General features: G+C 40.9%; 1 protein-coding gene across 14 annotated transcripts; it reads left to right on the forward strand.

Moving 5' to 3' along the window:
• The first annotated feature begins 1,973 nt into the window (after positions 1–1,973).
• On the forward strand, positions 1,974–19,674 carry LOC149319996 (myb/SANT-like DNA-binding domain-containing protein 4). 14 transcript variants are annotated; one of them, XM_089512723.1, is made up of 4 exons: positions 3,897–4,171; positions 6,088–6,168; positions 14,201–14,689; positions 18,254–19,673. In XM_089512723.1, the coding sequence occupies exons 3-4, from the start codon at positions 14,228–14,230 to the stop codon at positions 18,827–18,829; spliced, it is 1,038 nt and encodes a 345-aa protein (XP_089368849.1). In that variant the 5' UTR covers positions 3,897–4,171; positions 6,088–6,168; positions 14,201–14,227; the 3' UTR covers positions 18,830–19,673. The 14 variants fall into 14 exon arrangements, with proteins under 14 accessions (XP_089368860.1, XP_089368857.1, XP_089368858.1 ...); XM_089512721.1 differs by lacking the exon at positions 3,897–4,171 and adding an exon at positions 4,176–4,239; XM_089512725.1 differs by lacking the exon at positions 3,897–4,171 and adding an exon at positions 4,273–4,331.
• The last annotated feature ends 242 nt before the right edge of the window (positions 19,675–19,916 follow it).

A 19,916-nucleotide genomic window follows, 5' to 3' on the forward strand; every position in this document is an offset into this window, starting at 1 on the left:
AATAGGGAGTCAGAAATCCTTGATCTGCAAATTACGATTTATCCATAGGTATATGTGCCTTCTCCCTCTTCCTGCTTTGTTCTGTCTCAAAAAATAGAAGCCAGAATTATACGCATTTAATATATTCTTCTCTCCCAATTTGGGAACCAAAGCAGTTTACAATGTAGGTGAGAGTATTTTGGTATTTGTTTCATTTGTTAGTCCTTTATGAAACACACCATTGTGCTGAAACAATGAAGGGATAATAGTGTTTGATTTCTGCAGGAAAAAAAACTAGTGTCTTGTGGCACCTTAAAGACATTTATTGGGCATAACTGCACAGGCTGTACTGCTCTGCATCACTCTTGCAACTGATGAAGTGGCTGAAGCCCACAAAAGCTTTTGCCAATAAGGTGTCACAAGGTTTTGTTGTCATTGTGCTGAAGAACATTGACAATGGTAAAAAGAGTGCTGGGATGTTTGTTAATTTGCATAATAAAAGGAATGAGCATCTGAATTGGTGTTTTATGCTTTTGTTGTATGGCACATTATAAAAAAACACCTTCATGCATCATAATATAGGACTTTACAAACAGAACAAGGGCACAAGTCTAAGCAGATCTTTTTCTGAAAAGATACAGTTGAGCAAATATTTAGAAGTGAATTCAGTAGGAATCAGTTGAAGGTGTTTTGGGTATCAGGATAGTAAAATCTCATGTGCGGAATAGTCCTGGTCGGTGCTTGGAAAAACACTACACAAACAGGAGATAAACTGTAGAAAAGGTTCCCCAGGACATTCCCATGTTATAACGAAGTGTCCGCTTCTTAGAGATTTATGGTGCAATTTCTGTAGCACCATTGGCCTATAAAACATTTAATATTACAGTGGGTCCTTGACATACACTGGGGTTTCATTCCAGAACTCCCCTCAAGTCTAATTAAATACAACAGCCTAGCAATGCCATTATACAAAATGGCAAAATCAAGGTTTGCTTTTTGGAATTTATACTTTTTAAAAACATTTTCAAGCCGTGGATGGTTGAATCCATGGATATAGAAGGCCAACTGTATTGCATTTTTTTTCAAATATTCTTGTTGAACGGCTTTACTCTGAAAGTGATAGAACTTGCTAAAGCCACTTGTGAAGACTCGAGTTATAAAGGATTCCTTTCCTGTCTTTTCCTAAATAGTCTGAGGCTTTTCTTTCCTCAGAACTGTATCTCCAGCCATTGGTCCTCCCACTTCCTTCAGCTTCTTTACTATTAAGTGTTTTTAATATACTTGAAGTGTGTTTTAATGTTGTTACTGAATAATTACGCCAAGCCACTCCTTGTGAACAGGAAGAAAGTAACTTTTATTTACAGAATGAACTTAAGATGGTATCTCTTTTGGTAGCTGGTTCTCAAAGCTTGTGGCTACAAAGTGTGTATCACTTCACTGATTTCAAATGAACTTTAAGCCGTTACAGACAGGCCAAAATAAAGCTGCTTTGCTTTGCATCATTTTGGAGGTATGATGTTTAAATTATGCATGACAGAATTTATGACAGCACTGAGGATGCTGCCTGTTATTATTATTTACTTATGTATTATAAAGCATCGGCTCCTCTTTTCTCCGTAGGAGTTATAATGGAAGGCTCCCAGCTATCCAGAGAGTAAAATCAGTGACGGAAGTTTATGCTCTGTGAACAGCTCAGGGGGACCAAATCCTCCCCACCAGAAATGAGGAACCTCTGGCCCTCAAAATTGTTGTGTTCCTTCACGTTATTTCTGACTTATGATGACAGTATGATAGGTTTGCCTAACAAAATTAGTTCAGAGGTGGTGACTCTCCCAGTCACCTGGGTGGGGGGTGTCCACAGCTCAGTTCAAACCCTGTTCTCTAGTCATAGTTCAACCACTTGTTAGCAGCCTTCAACTTTGAGCCATGTGGATAAGACATCTGCATGACCCCCTGTTCTCAAACTCTCTGCTCAGATCTTGCAGGTTGAGGTCCATGGCCTCCCTGGTTGAGTCTGGTGGGTAGTCTTCCTTTCTACTGCTCTCCACCTTCCTTAACGTTATTGTCTTTTCTAGACAGTCATGCCTTCTCATGCTGTGGCCAAAAATATGACAATCTCAGTTTAGTCATCTAAGGGCCTGAACAGACAGGCCAAAATAAAGCTGCTTCAGGTCACTTTGGAGGTATGCTGTTTAAATGACACATCTTAAGAGGCCAGAAGCTGCACAAAAGCTGCGCTTCAGTCATTAGGGCTGGAGCATGGCTTTGGCGCGGCTTCCGGCCTCTTAGGACGCATGCATCATTTAAACAGCGCACATCCAAAGTGACCCGAAGCAGCTTTATTTTGGCCTGTCTCTTTGGGCCCATTGTTTCCAGGAAAAGATTAGGCTTGATCTGTTCTTTTTGGCCATCCAGCATTATCCTCAGCACTTTTTTCTAGCCCATGTGAGTTGATTTTCTCCTTATCCATTTTCTTCAGTGCCCAGCTTTTGTGTCCATACATAGTCATGGGGAATACTGTGGCTTGGAAAATTCTAACTTTAGTGCGCACTTTACAGTGTAGGCCGGTGGTGGCGAACCTATGGCACGACTGCCAGAGGTGGCACTCAGAGCCCTGTCTGTGGGCACACATGCCATCACCCCAGCAGAGGGTTTGCCAGAGTTTGTAAGTAGAAAGCCAGAGGGATGTGGCACTTTGTGATAAATAAGTGGGTTTTGGGTTGCAGTTTGGGCACTTGGCCTCTAAAACATTCACCATCACTGGTGTAGGCTCTTGTCTTGTTCCTTCATGGCTGCCCTTCCTATTGCTAGTCGTCTTCTGATTTCTTGACTGCAGTCTCCGTCCTGATCAATGGTTGATCCAAGGTATGGGAAATCTTTAACTATTGTAGTGGGAATGGTATAAAGTTGAGTCCCCTCCCCGCCCCCTCCCCAAATGCTTCTGTATTGGTTTTAAATCATATTGTTTTGAACTTGGTCTACACCGCCTTGAAAGGCAGGATATAAGTAAATAATAACCAGCATCCTCAATGTTGCTGATGGGTTTTGCCATCTGGCGAGAGTAGGCTTTTCCATTCCTGCTCTCTCCTCGCAGCCTTGGCCACTCACACTTTCCTCGGATCGCATCTTATCTTTCTTCCATCTCCGAAAGGAAAGTGATTATGGTGGGAATGAGATGACAGTGACTTCTTCTTCCTCATGCTTCTGTATTGTTTTTATATATATTGGGAGAAAGGCAGGACATAAAATAATAATAATAATAATAATAATAATAATAATAAAATAATAGCTAGCATTATGGGTAGGAATGGGATTAAGGTAATGCTTTTGTTTTTATTTATTATTATTTTAGTTGTAATTTTTATGATTGGGAGGGGGATTGAGGTATTTTATTGTATGTTGTGAATTTTATTGCATATTGTACTTTATTGTCGTTTGTTTGTTATTGTAACCCCTTTTGATTCCTTCAGGAAAAAGGCAGGATATGAATAGACTATATTATTATTATTATTATTATTAAACCGTGTTTTGAGCCTGCTGTTCACTGTCCTGTATTGGGAGAAAGCCATAAGTTAATAATAATAATAATAATAGCCAGCATTATGGATGGGAATGGGATGAAGGTAATATTTATTATTATTTTTTAGTTGTTATTTTTATGATTGGGAGGGGGATTGGGGAATGTTATTGTATATTGTGAATTTTACTGTATTTTATTGTCGTTTGTTTTGTAACCCGCCTTGATTCCTTTTAAAAACAATATAGAGGCATGTGTTTTGTGCCTTTCCCTCACAACTGCCGTTTTTCCACTTTGGAAAACGTTCCCCAGCGCGATCGCGCATGCGCAAAAGGGCGGCAACCTTCCAGCTACGCCTATCAGGCCCCTCCCTTTGGCCATCATCTCTTCTTCCTTTCTCCTCCTCAAGAAGGCGCTAGCGCGTCGGGGAGGGGGGCGTGACCTCTCTGCCTCTCCGTGCCCTGTCTGGGCCAATGAGAACGCGAAGACTCGGTAACAAGCGGCTGCTCCGACCAATAGGAGGAGGAGGAGGAGAAGGAGAGAGGGAAGAGAAAAACAGGCAAGATATAAGGAGAGAGAGGACGTTATAGGCAAAGTTGCGCGAGTTTGGGACCGTTGGGGGGCGGGGAAAAGCCACGTGAGCGTCACTGGCCAATGGAAGCGCCGCGTGAATGGGTGAGTGACAGGCGGGCTCGGCGGCGGAAAAAGGAGGGGGTGGGTCAAAAGGCCGGCGTTGGGAGCAGGTGAGTTGCTTTTGCGCGGCTGAAGGGGAAGGAAGGCAGGGAGGGAAGAGGGAAGGGGAGGAGCCGCCGCTGTCATCGTCGCGTCCTCCCGGGTCCTTCCATCCTTCCTCTCCCTTCCCTCACACGCCGCTGTTGGGTTTTCTATTCATTCTTCTTCTCTCTCTTTCTTGTAGCGGACTCTTTCAAGGGGTTTTGGACTTCAGCTCCCAGAATCCTACAGTATTGGCCGACATTGCTGAGGCTTCTGGGAAATGGAGTCCAAATCCTCTTAGTAAAGGCCACAGTTATATGGGAAATCATGAGTAACATTAGTCACTGTAGTGGTCCCCAAGCTACTCTTTTAAAGGATATTGGACTCCAGCTCCCAGAATCCCTGACCATGGGCCCACATAGCTGAGGCTTCTGGGAGCTGGAGTCCAAAATCTCCCAATAAAGGGGACAGTTATATGGGAATAACCATCCATGAGTGACATTAGTCGCTGCAGTGGCTCCCTTTAAGTGGTTTTGGACTTCAGTTCCCAGAGTCCCAGACTATGGCCTGACATGGCTGAGTCCAAAATCTCTTAAGGGGCACAGTTTCAGGACCACTGCAGTTTAGCCAGTTCCAATGCTTAGTCCCAAGGAGGTTTTTGTTGCTTGCTTGTTGTGTGCCTTTCCCAAGTCGTTGGTGCTTGGGAAGTAATCCTGGGGCTTTCTTGGCAGGTTTCTTCAGAGGTTTGCCCTTGCCATCCTCTGAGGCTAAGAGAGTGTGACTTGCACAAGGTCACACACACACATTGGGTTTACATGGCTCAACCGGGATTCGAACCCTGAATGCTCAAACCTCAACACCACGCAAGCAGGGTGGCCGCAAAGGAGGACGAGGCTCAGTAAAATGTAGGGTAGCGACGCCCAAACCCTGGCCTTCCAGGTGTTTTGGACTTCAGGATCCCAGACCATTGGCCAAGATGGATGGATCTGAAGTCCAAAACATCTGCGGGGCCAGAGTTTGGGAACCGCTAATGTAGGGCATTACAAAATAAAAGCTAACAGCACTCCTATATGAATATAAATTCGTGCTTAGTCATACTCAAAAGGGAAGGCACTTTGGAATTCCTCCTGAACAGAAGGCTGACATGCAGGGCATGCCCTGGTAAAAAGGGACATCTGGTCACACTGACCATGAGGATCTTGAGGTGACACCATTTTACATTGAGGATGCTGCTATTACATGTGTGGGTGTTTATTTAGTGGATTCATATACAGTCGTCCCTCTATGTATGTGGACTGGGAATCCACAGTCTTGCTTTTCACAGGCGAGATGAACTGCTATCTTTAAAATGGGTGCATGCTTCTGTGCACAGCCATGCACATGCTCCACAGGCGCACCCACCATTATTCTCTGTTGGGAGTCGCCATTTTCGCAGGGGGTTCAGAACAGATCCCCTGTGAGTTGGGAGGGGCATTTGTACTCTTGTCCCTCCACATTTGTGGGTTTGACCTTTGCCGATTTGATTATTCATTTTATTAATATGTTCTCTCTAGGAATATCTAGGTCCTCCAGCTCCAGTGCTACACTATGGTCAACTTTATCCAAAAGTCACACTGAAGGACCCAGAGATTCCTAGAGAGAACACTCTACTAGACATTTGTAGCTCCTGCACAGCAATTCTGTGGTCAGTGTCTGGTTGACCACAGAGTTTCACTGGATGACCTAGAGATTCCTAGAGAGGAGTTCTCTTGGGTAAAAAATGGTGGTTTTGTTATTTGCGATTTTTCCACATTTCACAAGGGTCCTGTGCCGCTAATCCTAGCAGATGTGGAGGGACGATTGTATTGCATTTTTGTTCTATTTTTGTTTTAAACTAGAGGTCTCAACAGTGGCATGCAGTATTTGGGAAAGAACAAGTGGTACGCCAAGACAGTAACCAACTGGCCCCATGCTTTCAGGTGAGGCTTTTACTGTACAGTTGGGCTGCCCTGCCTCATTCTGCAAAATTTGAGCAGGTTGGTCTGGATTGTGACCTCGGTGTATCCTTCCTGTGTAGCCACACTAGTTTTGCTTTCTCTTAACAGAGGGGAAAACATGAAAAGACAAAAAGCTAGAATGACTGCACAACTTCAGGTGATCAGCTTCTGAGGTATATACTTGGAGGTATCCCTGATGTTTCTTTGCATAGGTAGTTAGTCCTAGTCCTGGGAAAAGGGCAAGATACAAAATAAATAAATAAATAAATAGTTAGTGGGAAAATATCTGGGGAAACTGGAGCAACTCCTTATGTTATCTTTACATTCTCTTCCTCGCTCTCCTATTCTGAATTCATAAACACTTTTAAATAATACTGAAAAATTGAGAGTGCATCAGGGAAAAGTAATGGGCCGATTGTTGCCATACAGAGATAAGTTGTTTTATTTGGGTTTTATTTGGGTTTTTATTTTCCAGAAAAGCAGCTAAGGTGTGATTTTTACTTCCACCTGAAGTGGCCCAACCCCCTCTGTTCTGCCACCTGTAGATCTTGTCTCTATGGTTTTATCACCTGTATCGAGAGCCACTGTAGTGTAGTGGTGTTGGACTAGGAGCCTGGGGGGAAGACCACTGAGATTCAAAACACACTGCAGAGACAGCCCAGTTTGAGACCAGTTTAATTCTTCTGGCTCAGTGCTAGGAAATTCTAGGTACTGTAGTTTTGTGAGACGTTTGGCTGCCTCTGTCAGAGAGCTCTGGTGCCACAATAAACTACAGTTTCCAGGATTCCCTAGCACTGAGCCAGGAAAGCTCCATCCACCATCATCCAGAGAGGGAGAAAGGGATTCCAGCTCCAACAGGCCTTCCCTGAAAGAAGAGCCCACCCCTCCATCAACCATCATCCAGAGAGGAAGAAAGGCAAGCCATCCAGCCTGGAGGGAGTGAAATGGCAGGCCCAACGCCATCGGGCCTATCCTTAAGAAACAGAGCCCTCCCTTCAGTCCATCTGCCTTGGTCCAGGCCTCAGAGGGAAAGATGAACTCCAGGACCTGATCCCCTTCCTCACAACCATTCCCTTCTCCTTTTGTGTCATGTCTTCTTAGATTGTAAGCCTGAGGGCAGGGAACCGTCTACTTAAAAGATTGGATGTACTGTATAGTGCTGTGTAAATTTACAGCGCTATATAAATAAAGCTTAATAATCATAAAGTTAAAGTGGTGTCAAACTAGATTATTTGTGCAGTGTGTTTTGGACCTGAGTGACTTTGAGAAGTCAGATTCAGAAGAAGGCAATGGCAAAAAATCTCTCTGAGCAAACCTTGCCAAGAAATTTCCATGATAGGGTCACCATAAAGTGATAAATACTTGAAGGAAAATGTTCTCAGCTAGCAAGATTGTTCCTGGCATCACACTGGGAATTCATGATTGCTTGAAAGTTAAATCCTGCTGAATTCAGAGACACCTACAGTGGTCCATCCATATTCGCTGGGGTTTTGGGTGAAGGATCCCTGTGAAAGTGGGGAAAATGCAAATAAAAAAATTCTTTTTTACCGAAGGGAACACCTCTAGGAATCTCCAGGTCCTCCATTGCAACTGTATGGTCAACATCTACCAGGAGTTGTTCATAGAATCATACTGGAGGACCTACAAATGCCTAGAGAAGTGTTTTCTCAAAGAACTTCTAGGTTCTCCCGTCAGCTTCCAGCAAAATTGCACTGGAGGACTTAGAAATTCCTAGAGAGGACATTTTAATCAAAACCGCAAATAATTAAATATGCAAAAGTCTGAATCTGGAATCCAATCCAGAATTGATCTGTTAATAACACTTCCTAAACCAGTGGCTAAAATATGGGATTATCTGACACCATTGCTATCTCCAATAGATTCTCAAAATCTATATTGACAGCACCAGTTAAGTTCTTTGCACAGTGATCAAGGGGTATTAAACTGGATTTACAATGGACTATGAAGATTATGGTTGGCTCATGAAGGAAAGTAGTAGTTGGAAGCAAAAGTAGTAGATGACATTCAGTACTGACAAATGAAGAATGGCATGGGCCAGAAAAAGAACTTGAATTATACAGAATTCAGCTTTCTAAATTGGCCTTTGCTGCTCAAGAACAAAATGTTGCAGTTGCAACTGTTTTGTATGGTTCCTAGTGGTGGCTCTGATACAGCCATCAAAGAGGGGGAAAAACAATATCAGGAGAGTTTTAATTTTTTAAAAAAATCTTTACATAGATTACATTTGTCCCTCCTGATTCACAGGGGATCCATTTCAAACCACCACTACCACCCCACCCCACCCCACGAATCAGAAAAAATGGAAATACTCAGGCCCCCATTGATTATAATGACTGCATGTGCGCCTCAGGCACAGTCTCCATTTTGTCCCTTCTGGTTTGCCATCTGTGAAAGATCAAAATCATAGACACCAAGTCTGAGAACAGAGAGAGACAAGTGTATTTGCATTTGTGCATCTTACTAGTTTTCATTCTCCAAATGGAAGTGTGTTGTCAAAAGTAGGAGTTAAGAAGGTTTCTTACTGTGAAAAGGCTGTGAAGTTGGCTTTTAATTTTAAAACCAGGACCTTAAAAGCAGATTGAAGATCATAATTCGTTAATTGTTAAAGAAAAATATATAGTTTATACTGAGGAATATATTTGACTAAATTTAGATGGAATGGCTGAAATCCACAAGATTTGGCCGAAATCCCCAGTATACCTTAACTGAAATAATTTAGTCACACCTAAACAGTGTTGCCAACAAGCCTCGGAGATAATTCCCGGAAATGCTTGTCCAAAACCCGCTGAATCCCCTCACATCACACTGAATTTTCAGTCACAATTCCCAGAAAATTCCCATAATGTTAAAATGGCGGATGTTTTGCAAATAAACGTAAATATAATTGAATAAAAATAATTGTAACTTATTTCAACTCTCAAAATCACCATTGAACCAAACAAAGAATCTTTCAGTCCTTTTAAGATATTTATTTTGACATGAAGGGGGTTCAGGAAGCTTTGTGCCAAATAGAAATGTGTTCGGATGCAACCGCACTGCAGAAATAAATCCAGTTTGACACCCTTTTAATTGCCATGGCTCAGTGCTAGGGAATCCTGGGAATTCTAGTTTTCTGAGACATTTAACCTTCTCTCTCAGCAAACTCTGGTGTGACAACAAACTACAATTCCCAGGATTTCATAGCACTGGGCCATGGCAGTAAAAACAGTATGAAACTGGATTGTCTCTGGAGTCTGGAGTGAAGATGCAGCCTGAGTTGGGTCCAAGACACACAGAAGAAATAAACCAGTTTAAGACTGCTTTAACTGCCCTGGCTCAGTGCTAGAGAACCCTGGGAATTGTAGTTTTGTGAGAAAGAGCTCTGGTGCCACAATGAACTACAATTCCCATGCATCTGAGGAAATACGCTTAAGTCTAGGAAAGCTCATGCTGCCAACTTTTCTTTCAGTGAGTCTCAAAGGTGCTACAAGATCTCTCTATCATCATCACCATTATTATTATTATCATTATTATCATTATCAAATCCAAATGCAGCTTAAGAACTGGACTTAAATTGGCAACACTGAATCCTGTAGACTCATTCTCTGGGGCTGTGATATGGAAGTGTGCAGGCAATTCCCTTGTTCAACCAGGGAATCCTGGGAATTGTAGTTTGTTGTGACATGAGACACTGCTTTTACCGGCAGCCAGGGCTCCATGCATGAAATTCTGGGCTTGGTGGTTTGTTGTGCCCAGAATCCCATCATCGCAGGGAGCCTTGCAGTTAGAAGCAGTGCCAAACTGGATTATTTCTGCAGTATGGATGGCAATGGAAAAGAGAACGAAAAAGAGAGCCACAAAACAAACTTCTTGGAAGACAGAGCAGGGATGCCAACTTACCAGGTGCTCTGCCCATGCTCAGAGGCATATTTAATCACTAACACACACACACAGTCTCAGGGACATCACATTCACATCACACAACTAACTAGTAGGGCAGCCCATGGAAGGGAGGGAAGATGGAGATAAACACATCCCTGATTATTCTACCCAGGTGCTCTGCCCATGCTCAGAAGCACCTTTCCACCTCTTTTTCTCTCCTCCATTCTTCTACTTTTTCCCTACTAGATTTTCCTCCCATCGACCCAAATGGTCCTCCTCACAGTACAACAACAACCCTGAGAGGTAGGCTTGGGGCACTCTGCCCAAGCTCAGGAATTCAGAAATTCAAATGTCACTCTCAGGCACACACAGTAGTCCCAACATCAACCCATGATACCATTATCAACTATTGCCTTTGTGATTGTGTGCCTTAAAACTTATGGCTTACTTGGAAATTCAAGGCAATTGGGATTAAGCCAGCCAAATCCCTCACTCCTCCTGGGCAACACTTTGTGCCTGGGTTGGTTGCTTGCCCAATGCCTGCCTCTCTCTCTCTCCAGCAGCCGCTTTGCCTGGAGCGGAGCCTGAATGCCTGAGGGGGGGGGCAATCAATCACTGTCCTCCTCTCTCTCTGATTGGCTGAAAAAACTGTTAGTGTGATTCCAGAGTTGGTTGGTTTGCTCTTTGCTCCGTTCTGAACTTCTGGCTCTCAAAGGGAGTCGTTGGAGAGAGAGAGAGAGAGTGTGTGTTTTTTCTTCAGCCCTCTTTCTGATTGGCTGAAACTGTTACAATCCAAAGGGTTGGTTGCATGCTGCAGGCAGCTTTCAGGCTGGAGCTGAAAGTCGCCGAAAATGCACTGAAATAGAGGAGGGCACGGAAATCACATGAAAAGCTCTGAAAAGTCACCGTTTTCGTGTGAAAGTCGCGAAATTGGCAACACTGCACCTAAATCTTTCTGGATAGAGACTTTGCTTTTAAGAGACAATATTTTATCCCTTGAAGTGGGATGTTCTCTACAATTGCTGTAATCAGAAAATCGAAGGCTTTCATGGCTGGCATCCATAGTTTTTTGTGAGTTTTTCGGGGTATGTGGCCATGTTCCAGAAAAGTTTCTTCCTGACGTTTCGCCAGCATCTGTGGCTGGCATCTTCAGAGAAATCGCCAGAAACTTTTCTGGAACATGGCCACATAGCCCGAAAAACCCATATAATCAGAAAATTAATATGAGAAACAGTGTACAGTCAGACTTCTGTATCTATGGATTCCTCATCCATGACTTCAACCACCCATGGCTTGAAAATATTTTAAAAATGTATAGATCCTAAAAAGCAAACCTTGATTGTACTATTTTATATCAGGGACATTATTTCACTATGCCATTATATTTAATGGGATTTGAGCATCCACAGACATTGGTTTCCATGGGGGTCCTGGAACCAAACCTCAGCAGATACCAAGGGCCCACTGTAGTAATCTTAAAAATTGTGAAAGGTGAGAATATCAGCAGCTGTCAATACAGTCCTTTGAATAAGGTTTACAGAGGTGGAGAAGTAGCTCCTCATACCCATTAAACCTTCTGAAATTATTAACAGCATACTACTACACTGGTGAGGGTGCTCCGTGAAAGTCTCTACTTCATATGTGGATACAGTGCGTGTAGACAAAAGTATAGTGGACAAGTATGCTAAAATTTATTTCAGAAATGTCTAATCAAAGAGTAGTCTGCCAAGGTGAATTATTGCTGCTCTGAATATATCAAGATCCAAATAAAAAAAAATTAAAAAATTTCAGTATGCAAGCTAGAAGAATGAATGAGAAGATTGAAGATAGAAGATTAGAAAATAAGGGTTTTATGTTATTTAGCAATGTTAGGGATTGGGAGGGAGGGGAGGGGGTGCCTGTAAATTGTTATTGGTTTTTGTTATTGATACTGTGATTGTTTGTAAACTTATTTGAAAAAAAAAGATTCAAATAAAAAAATTAACATAAACCATTCAACAGCATCCTCCTTGTAGCACTGAAATTTGAACTTGCCCAACATTAGAACTACAGTCGACCCTCCGTTTTTGCGGGGCATCCATTCCGGACACACACCCTGCGCAAAAACGGAGACTAACATATTCAAGTCCCATAGGCTTTAATAGGCCCCCAGGAGCACATGGAGGGTGCACCGCTGAGGCGTGTCCCATTGAGGATAACAGGTCACCCCTTTGTGAATAATCAAGAACTGGATCTCAAGCCCTCAAGAAAGGAGGGGCAACTGTAATTGGACAACTTGAATATTCAAAATTGTTTTGGAAGGGTTTTGTGGATAGTACTCAACATCAACATCTTGTTATCTAAGCAATACTTAGTATCTAAATTTAAAATTATTTGAAATAAAAGACACATTGATGACTTCAAAGAAATATTGTATCCTCCTGTTGTTTACCCTCAAGTCGACTCCCATTCATGGCAATCCCATGACACCCTTTCTTCAATCGTTCTCCTCAGGTCCTGCAGGCTAAGGATCATGGTCTCCATGATGGTGTTTATCCATCTGGTCTTCCTTTCTGTCCCCTGCCCTCTACCTTTCCTAACATTATTGTCTTTCTAGTGAATCCTGCCTTCTCATGGTGTGGGCAAAGTACAACAGCCTCAGAGAGTTCTGGCCTAACCTGTTCCACAATCCATTTGTTCCACAATCTTTTGGGTTCTCTATGGTATCCTCAGCTCTGTTCTCCACCATTGCATCTTTAAAAAGTTAATTTTCCTATCAGTTTTCTTGACTGTCCAACTCTTACATTGCATGTCGATGGCGAATACTATATCTTGGATGATCCTAACTTCATCAGTTGTCTATCTTTGCACTTTAGGATCTCGTCCAGTTCTTTCATAACTGCCTTCCCTGCCCAAGTCTTCTTCTGATCTCATAACAGAGTTTCTCCCTATAAACCTAAATAATTTTTTTAAATATCAATGAATTGAACTGCAACAGTGATACAACATTGGACTGTCTCTGAAACAATGTTATTCTCTATTTGCCAAGACACGGATTTTTAATATTGGGTCTTACAATAGGCCATTTTCTTAACCCATTGTATCTGCCATCTTTATTCCTTTTTTCTTTTTTAACCTGAAGCTTTTCTGTACCTTTGTAACAAATATTTTCATCATTGTTTGTATATAGTTGATTTATACTTTACTAAATAAGGTATTTTTTAAAAAAAACACATACAAGAACTCACTGTCTCCCATTACCTGATGCATAACTTGGCAGGGGAAGGGACAAGAGCAAGGTGTGAAATGAGAGGGAGGGTGAAACTGTTTTGCATCCTGGCCTGGTAAAGCAGCTATCACAGTTCCTTCCCTATATTTGGTGATACTGCCTCAAGCCCTGCTTGGAATCTCATTCAAATTTTGTGGCTTGCCCTTGCTATCCTATGCAGCCTCCAGTTTGAGAAAGATTGGAATTCAAAGTTAATTATCTCATGGTGTCTCTTCAAAAAGAAAAGAACAAAAGTTTCTGCCTTGTCATGCTCTTCTCCTCAGGGAAGGGGCCAATGCAGCCACATTCTCTACACCTTCATCACTTGGGAATGATTCAGCCCAAACTGGATACCTCCCAGCTGTTGGTTTTTCCCCATTGTTCAATTTAAAGTCTGTTATGCCACCTTTTTTGCATGGCATCAGTCTCATCTTATCTTGATCCAAGAGGAACCTTTTCATTTTGTATAGTCCTGGATTTCCTCAGACTGTCCCCCAGTGTCTAAGAAATCTAAAGTACTCTTCCCTACAACATTGTCTTACTCATGCTTTGAGATCTTGAACTTTACCTGTCTAGTTGACCTTCCACATGGAGATAGGTAGCATATGATAGATGTTATTTTACTTTTTGAAAATTATGTTGGATCCTCAGTGAAATTAATGATGTTTTAATTCATAATTATTTAATTCAGCTTATTGGGATAAAATGCATTCTGAAACAAATAACATGTTATTTATTTTTAAGTTATTTAAAGGGAGAAAGCAAATAAGCTGAAGGAACTCTGATGCACAGAAACAAACTGAATTCAGGATCATTTTGAAGGAACAAGATACTAACCCTTTTTTCTTTTTCCTTCTTTTTCTTTTTTCTTTTGTTATGCTGCAGATAGAAATACGTTGAAAGCTGGAAAAGATGAAACAACTAAAAAGAAAAAGAAAAAGCAATTTTAGTGTTCAGGAAACTCAAACACTGCTTAAAGAAATCCGAAAAAGAAGAGAAGTCCTTTTTTCCAAACAACTAAATACAACCATTAATGAGATGAAGCGAAAGGCTTGGGAGGAAATAGCAGAATGTGTGAATGCTGTTGGTGAAGGAGAGCAAAGGACAGGGACAGAAGTCAAAAGACGATACCTTGATTGGAGAGCCCTCATGAAACGGAAGCGATTGAACGCCAACATCAAGTTGGTGGGTGCTGGCTTTCACCTTCCTTCATCTGATTTGGATGACTCTCTCAATGAAGATATTGATGAAAAAATGGGATTTCCGTGTGAATCTGGATTTGAGTGGCAGAATATCACAGACTTCAGAGAAGCAGGTGGATCATTAACTGAGGTCAAAGTGGAAGAAGAAGAGGAGGATCCACAGAGTTTTGAAGTGGGTAGTTCCAGTGCAGTAGGTGTATATTAGATATGTAGGAATTCTCACAAACCTTTTCAATTAAATAGCAGTTTAAATTCCAGTTTTTAGTAACAGGTCACATGCATTTTTTTAGATGGGAAACCTATCTTCATTATTCTGTCTATGCATATATAATTTAGATAAAAAGTCTACGTAACAAATATGGTCTTAGTTTCTTTTCCACAGCTATAGATTTTTCTTTTCCAGAAGCTGACAAAATCCCTAGCTTATGAACTTTGTTTCAGAAGCGATACAAGATACAATAGGACTGCTGATTAGGATTGTACTTGTAGGTAGAAATTACATTTTAGTGTGCATTTATTTATTTTTATTTTTAATTAAAATTTTCTTATTTTGCATTATGTTTAGCTTCATATTATATTGTCGATGCAGATTAAAATTGTGAGTAAATTTCTGGCACAGGTTAGAGGAATCTGGATTCTTAGTACATTGTCAGATTTAGCAAGTGTATTACTTTCTTCTACTTCTTCTTTCCTTATATCCCTTGGATTCTACTTTTAGCTGGTAGTCTGTAATGTCTCTGAGTAAGAAGGTAGCTTGATAGATAACTCGGTAAGCTTTTCATCATACTCCTGAATGAATCATAGGATAAAACAAATAAATATGGAGTCATAGAATCTTAAGAGTTGGAAGGCCACCAAGGCCATCTAATCCAATCCCTAGCATGCAAGAATACACAACTACAGCACTCCTGAAAGATGCCTATCCAACCTCTATGTAAAGACCTCCAAAGATGGAGAGTCAACCAACATGTAATTTTTCCACTGTCAAACAGCTTTGATATTTTAAAAAAAGTTCTTCCTGATGTTTAGATAGCATTTCTATCTCTCTCATTTTGTAAATTGAATCTATTGGTTCCTGTTCTCATCTAGTCCCTGGAACAACAGAAAACAAGCCCACTCCATTTTCTACATAACATTCCTTCTGATATGGGTACCCCCATTTTTCTCTTCTCCAACCTAAATGTCCCCAGCTCCCCAAGTCATGCCTCATAAGGTTTTGTTTCCAGACCTTTGATAATCTTGGTCACCCTTCTCTGGACACATTACAACTTGTTGATATTCTTCTTGAACTGTAATACCCAGAACTGGACAAAGTATTCCAGGTGAGGTGCAACCAAGGCAGAATAGAGTGACACTGATGCTTCCCTTGATATGTGCATGAAATCCTATTGCATTGTCTTTTTGACTGCTGCATCACACTGTTACTGTTTAGCTTGTGGTGTACTAAGACCTCTAGATCCTTTTCACATGTACTGCTTTCAAGCCAGGTGTCAACTATCCTATATCTGTAGCCTTTAATTATTCTTGCCTAGAGGTAGTTCCTTACATTTATCTCTCTTGAAATTCATTGTGTTAGTTTTTGCCCAGCTGTCTAGTCTATTAAGGTCATTTTGAATTCTGTTCCAGTCCTCTGGCATATTCTCTTAACCCTCTCCCCCCCACCACCTTTTTCATCATCTATTTATAAAACCATTAAACAACACTGGGCCCAAGACAGAACCCTGAGACACTCCGCTAGTCACTTCTCACATGGAGATCTTACAGCTACTGAAAACTGTTGCTTACCTTTCTTTTCTGGCCCTCCTCAAGTAATAACACAGACCTGCAATAAAGAAAAACTTTTTTCAGTATTGTAGTTGATGTGATGTATTTTTGGGTGTTGAATTCTAAAATTCACATTACCATACACACACAAGTCTTTCACAATTTTGATATTTTTATCAATTCACTTGTGACTCAGCTTTCATTAAGTGTGGGCACTGATGTTCCAGTATAATTTCTTTAAGTGCTTTTGAACAGATTTTTGTGTTTCATATCAGTGAATTAAAGTGAAAGTTTATTAGAAGAGTTTAACCATTTTCCTACTCTTCACAGGATAATTCTTTGGCAGGATCATTTAATTCAGTCAAGTATTATAACATAGGAACGTCAGGTGAAAAAACAATAATTGATGGAGTAAATCTGAGGTCATTTTTAGGTTTAGAATGCCAAATTCCTATAAAACCCGCATACATTTAAAAAAAGTTGTTATGCCTGTAAATTACTTAAGGAGATACAGAATTACCTTTAAATCTCTTTTGTGGAATGGTGAGATATAAATCAATTTTTAAAAAAATGCTTTGTGATTGTTTCTCCATTTAAATAGCAACCAAGGACAGGCACAGGGAAACTTGCAATGTGATGGTGCCTTATCATAGATTTTAGTGTGGCATGAGGCTGTTTGTTTCTTTGGACTTCATCACAAGGGAGGCAAGCCTCCTTCTCCCATGTATAAAGCACATTTAATCCTGAAAATATCCTGCAAGAGCAGAATGATTTACAGATGACACTTCCCAACATTGCCATTATTCCACAGTAAATCTGTGAATAAAGTGGCAAAATCCTGCCACTTTTTATTCACAAGAAAATCCCAAAAATAAAAAGCTGCGGAATTTTGCCACTTTATTCAGGGGATAATGGCGATGCCAGAGATATCATCTGAAAATGATCCTGCTTTTGCAGGATATTTTCTGAATTAAATGTGCTTTATTCATAGGATTGCCTCCAGTGTGATGAAGTCCTAAGTTTGTTTTACAGTAGCCTCATATCACCTGCTGTCAGCATCAGATATTAAATTGTGCCTTCTATGTAAATATATTACACAAATTTGAAGTCTAACAGTGTAGCAGCTACTATTATTCTAAGTAAAATACAGTAGCAGCACTGAGGTATGTATCCTAACTAACTGATGTATGTATCCTACCATATATACTCTACTATAAGTCGAAAAATTTATGCCCCAAAATGAACTCCAAAATCATGGGTAGACTTATGTATGGGGCAATGTGTTAATGCTAATAAATTTCTTGAAAGAAAAAGTGCCCACCTTTCTCTGTAGACTTGTAATGGCTCCCTGTTTGAAGCCCCGGCGCCTGCTCTCCTCTCTCCCTGTGTGTGTGTGTGTGTGTGTGTTTCCCTCTCAGCCTTCCCGAGCAGCCAGAGCTAACAAGCTGCTGCTGAGGAAAGGAACACACAGAAAGTATGCCCTGGCTTGTACCCTGTTTTGCCTGGAAGTCCTGAGGGTGAAAGGCAGAGAGAGAGAAAGATCTGTCCTCCTTTTTGCAAGCTATGAGCCTTGGGAGTGACAAGCAGAGAGACAGTGGGGTCTGTCCTCCTTTTCACAAGCCATGAGCCTTGGAGATGTTTCTGGTAAGGGGAAGTGTGTGTGTGTGTGTGTGTGTGCGCGCGCATGTGCGCACGCGCACTGAGGTTTGTTTCTCCTTTTCCATGCCGAGACTGATGCTTGGGAGAGGTCCAGAGAGGGAGATATAGGGAGGGAAGTGGTGCTTTGTTTCCCCCCTTTAGATTTTTTGTAACATCCTCCAGTGTTTGCCCCTCGACTTATCCACGGGTCATATCAAAATCCATGATTTTGGATCCAAAAACTGCCCTTGACTTATACATGAGGTCGATTTATACATGAGTATATACGGTATATAACATGGAGCAACATTAAATTTCTGGTTGATTTTCTTAGTTTCCTATTGAGGAAGAAGAAGAGATTTTGTCCTCAGTGTTGCCAGATTCCAAAAAGGAAAGTGACCTCCCTGATTTCACCCATATAGAAGAATTTGGAAATCTAAGCTCCGCTCAGGCTAGGCTGGCTTATGAAGATTCTCATTTGCTAATCAGCCTGGAGAAGCAGAAGCTAGAATTGGAGAAACAACGTCTGAATATTGAAGCAGAACGTCTGCAAGTTGAGAAGGAACGCTTGCAGATTGAAAAAGAGCGGTTGCGGCACATTGACCTGGAGCATGAGAGGCTTCAGCTGGAAAAGGAGCGGTTACAAATAGAGCGGGAGAAACTAAGGCTTGAGGCTTTGCATGCTGAAAAATCTGTGCCAGAGAATGATTCCAGCCAGTCTGAAAAATCCATTCCGCAGCCTTTGGATCTTGAAACGGAAAAACTGAAAATTGAAAAGGAGCGTTTGCAGCTTGAGAAGGAGAGGCTGCAGTTCTTGAAGTTTGAGTCAGAGAAGTTGCAAATTGAAAAAGAGCGTTTGCAAGTGGAGAAAGAACGTCTTCGAATTCAGCGGGAAGGGCACTTGCAATGAACTGAGGAAACCAGAATTAACAATGCTGTGCTTTGTTGTTTGTATTTCTTTTTTAGGGTAGCTTGGTTTCAGTAAAAAATATTGAATAGTGTGGTCTTCAAAACATTTCACCAACAGAAAACTCTGTTTTACATTGCTTCAAAACTGTGATGCTTTAACCTTGACAGTACCCCCCCTCCCCTTTTATTTTTTTGTCAGAGTTGAACATTAATGTGTTCAGGTTTTAAAAGAAGCTGAGAAATGGTGCTCAGTAATTCACTGTGCCTGTATAAATGGAGCTTATGTGTGAAATTACATTTCAGTGTAAGAGAAGAAGTGTTAATATCCTCTTGCATTCTCTGTTGTATAGCTTTATGTCCACATTAAGAATCACAGCTTAGTTGTATTTTGTCGTTTTAAGTGTTATTCTAAATCCATAGGCGCCTTCAACATAAATTTGCATTTGATCTGAAGGAATTAGATTAAAGCTAGGCCTTACTCATTTCATGGTGTTAACACTAAAAGTAATGCCTTTCAATATGAGGCATGTTCTTGTCAAGAGGAAACTTGGAAGATGGGACTTTGAGGGTCACAGTAGTTTTCCTACTCAGTATGTTTGCCTGTAGAAAAAGAGTAAATGAAGCTTTATGTATGAAAACAGATTTCACAATTTGTTTCTCAGCCAGACCTTAAAACCTCTGGCTTTTGTAGAAAATGTTGTGACTCACTTTGACATATGTTTGAGTAGAAATTTATCTTGTGGAATTTACATAGATTATTTGTACATGTCAGTTTATTTATATCACTATGTAATTACTTTTATTTTGCAAATAAAGTGTTATTTTTATTACTGAAATAAATACAGCTCTACAGTGGGAGGAAAACTATGTTATTGCAGATTAATTTATTCTCTGTTAACAAAATCATTTTTAATTAAAGAATCAAAGTTCTGAGTTGTATCAATAGTATAAAAGTTAATATGCTTCATCTGACTGATGCCTGGCCAGTACCAATATATTGGCAACTTGCATTTCTGAGGTTTCAGAAGCTGGTTGTATGGTTGAGAATATGAGGCATGGAACAGAGTTATTGGGGTTTGTTATCATAC

The sequence above is a fragment of the Sceloporus occidentalis genome, unplaced genomic scaffold (assembly GCF_023333645.1).
Source record: "Sceloporus occidentalis isolate IW3139 unplaced genomic scaffold, rSceOcc1.0.p SCAF_2, whole genome shotgun sequence".
Classification (NCBI taxonomy): Eukaryota; Metazoa; Chordata; class Lepidosauria; order Squamata; family Phrynosomatidae; genus Sceloporus; species Sceloporus occidentalis.

Coding starts and splice junctions, on each gene's coding strand:
- LOC149319996 (XM_089512734.1), top strand. CDS start 14,228: ATGAAACAACTAAAAAGAAAAAGAAAAAGCAATTTTAGTGTTCAGGAA. Junction 14,690..18,253: donor AGGATCCACAGAGTTTTGAA/GTGGGTAGTTCC, acceptor TGATTTTCTTAG/TTTCCTATTGAGGAAGAAGA.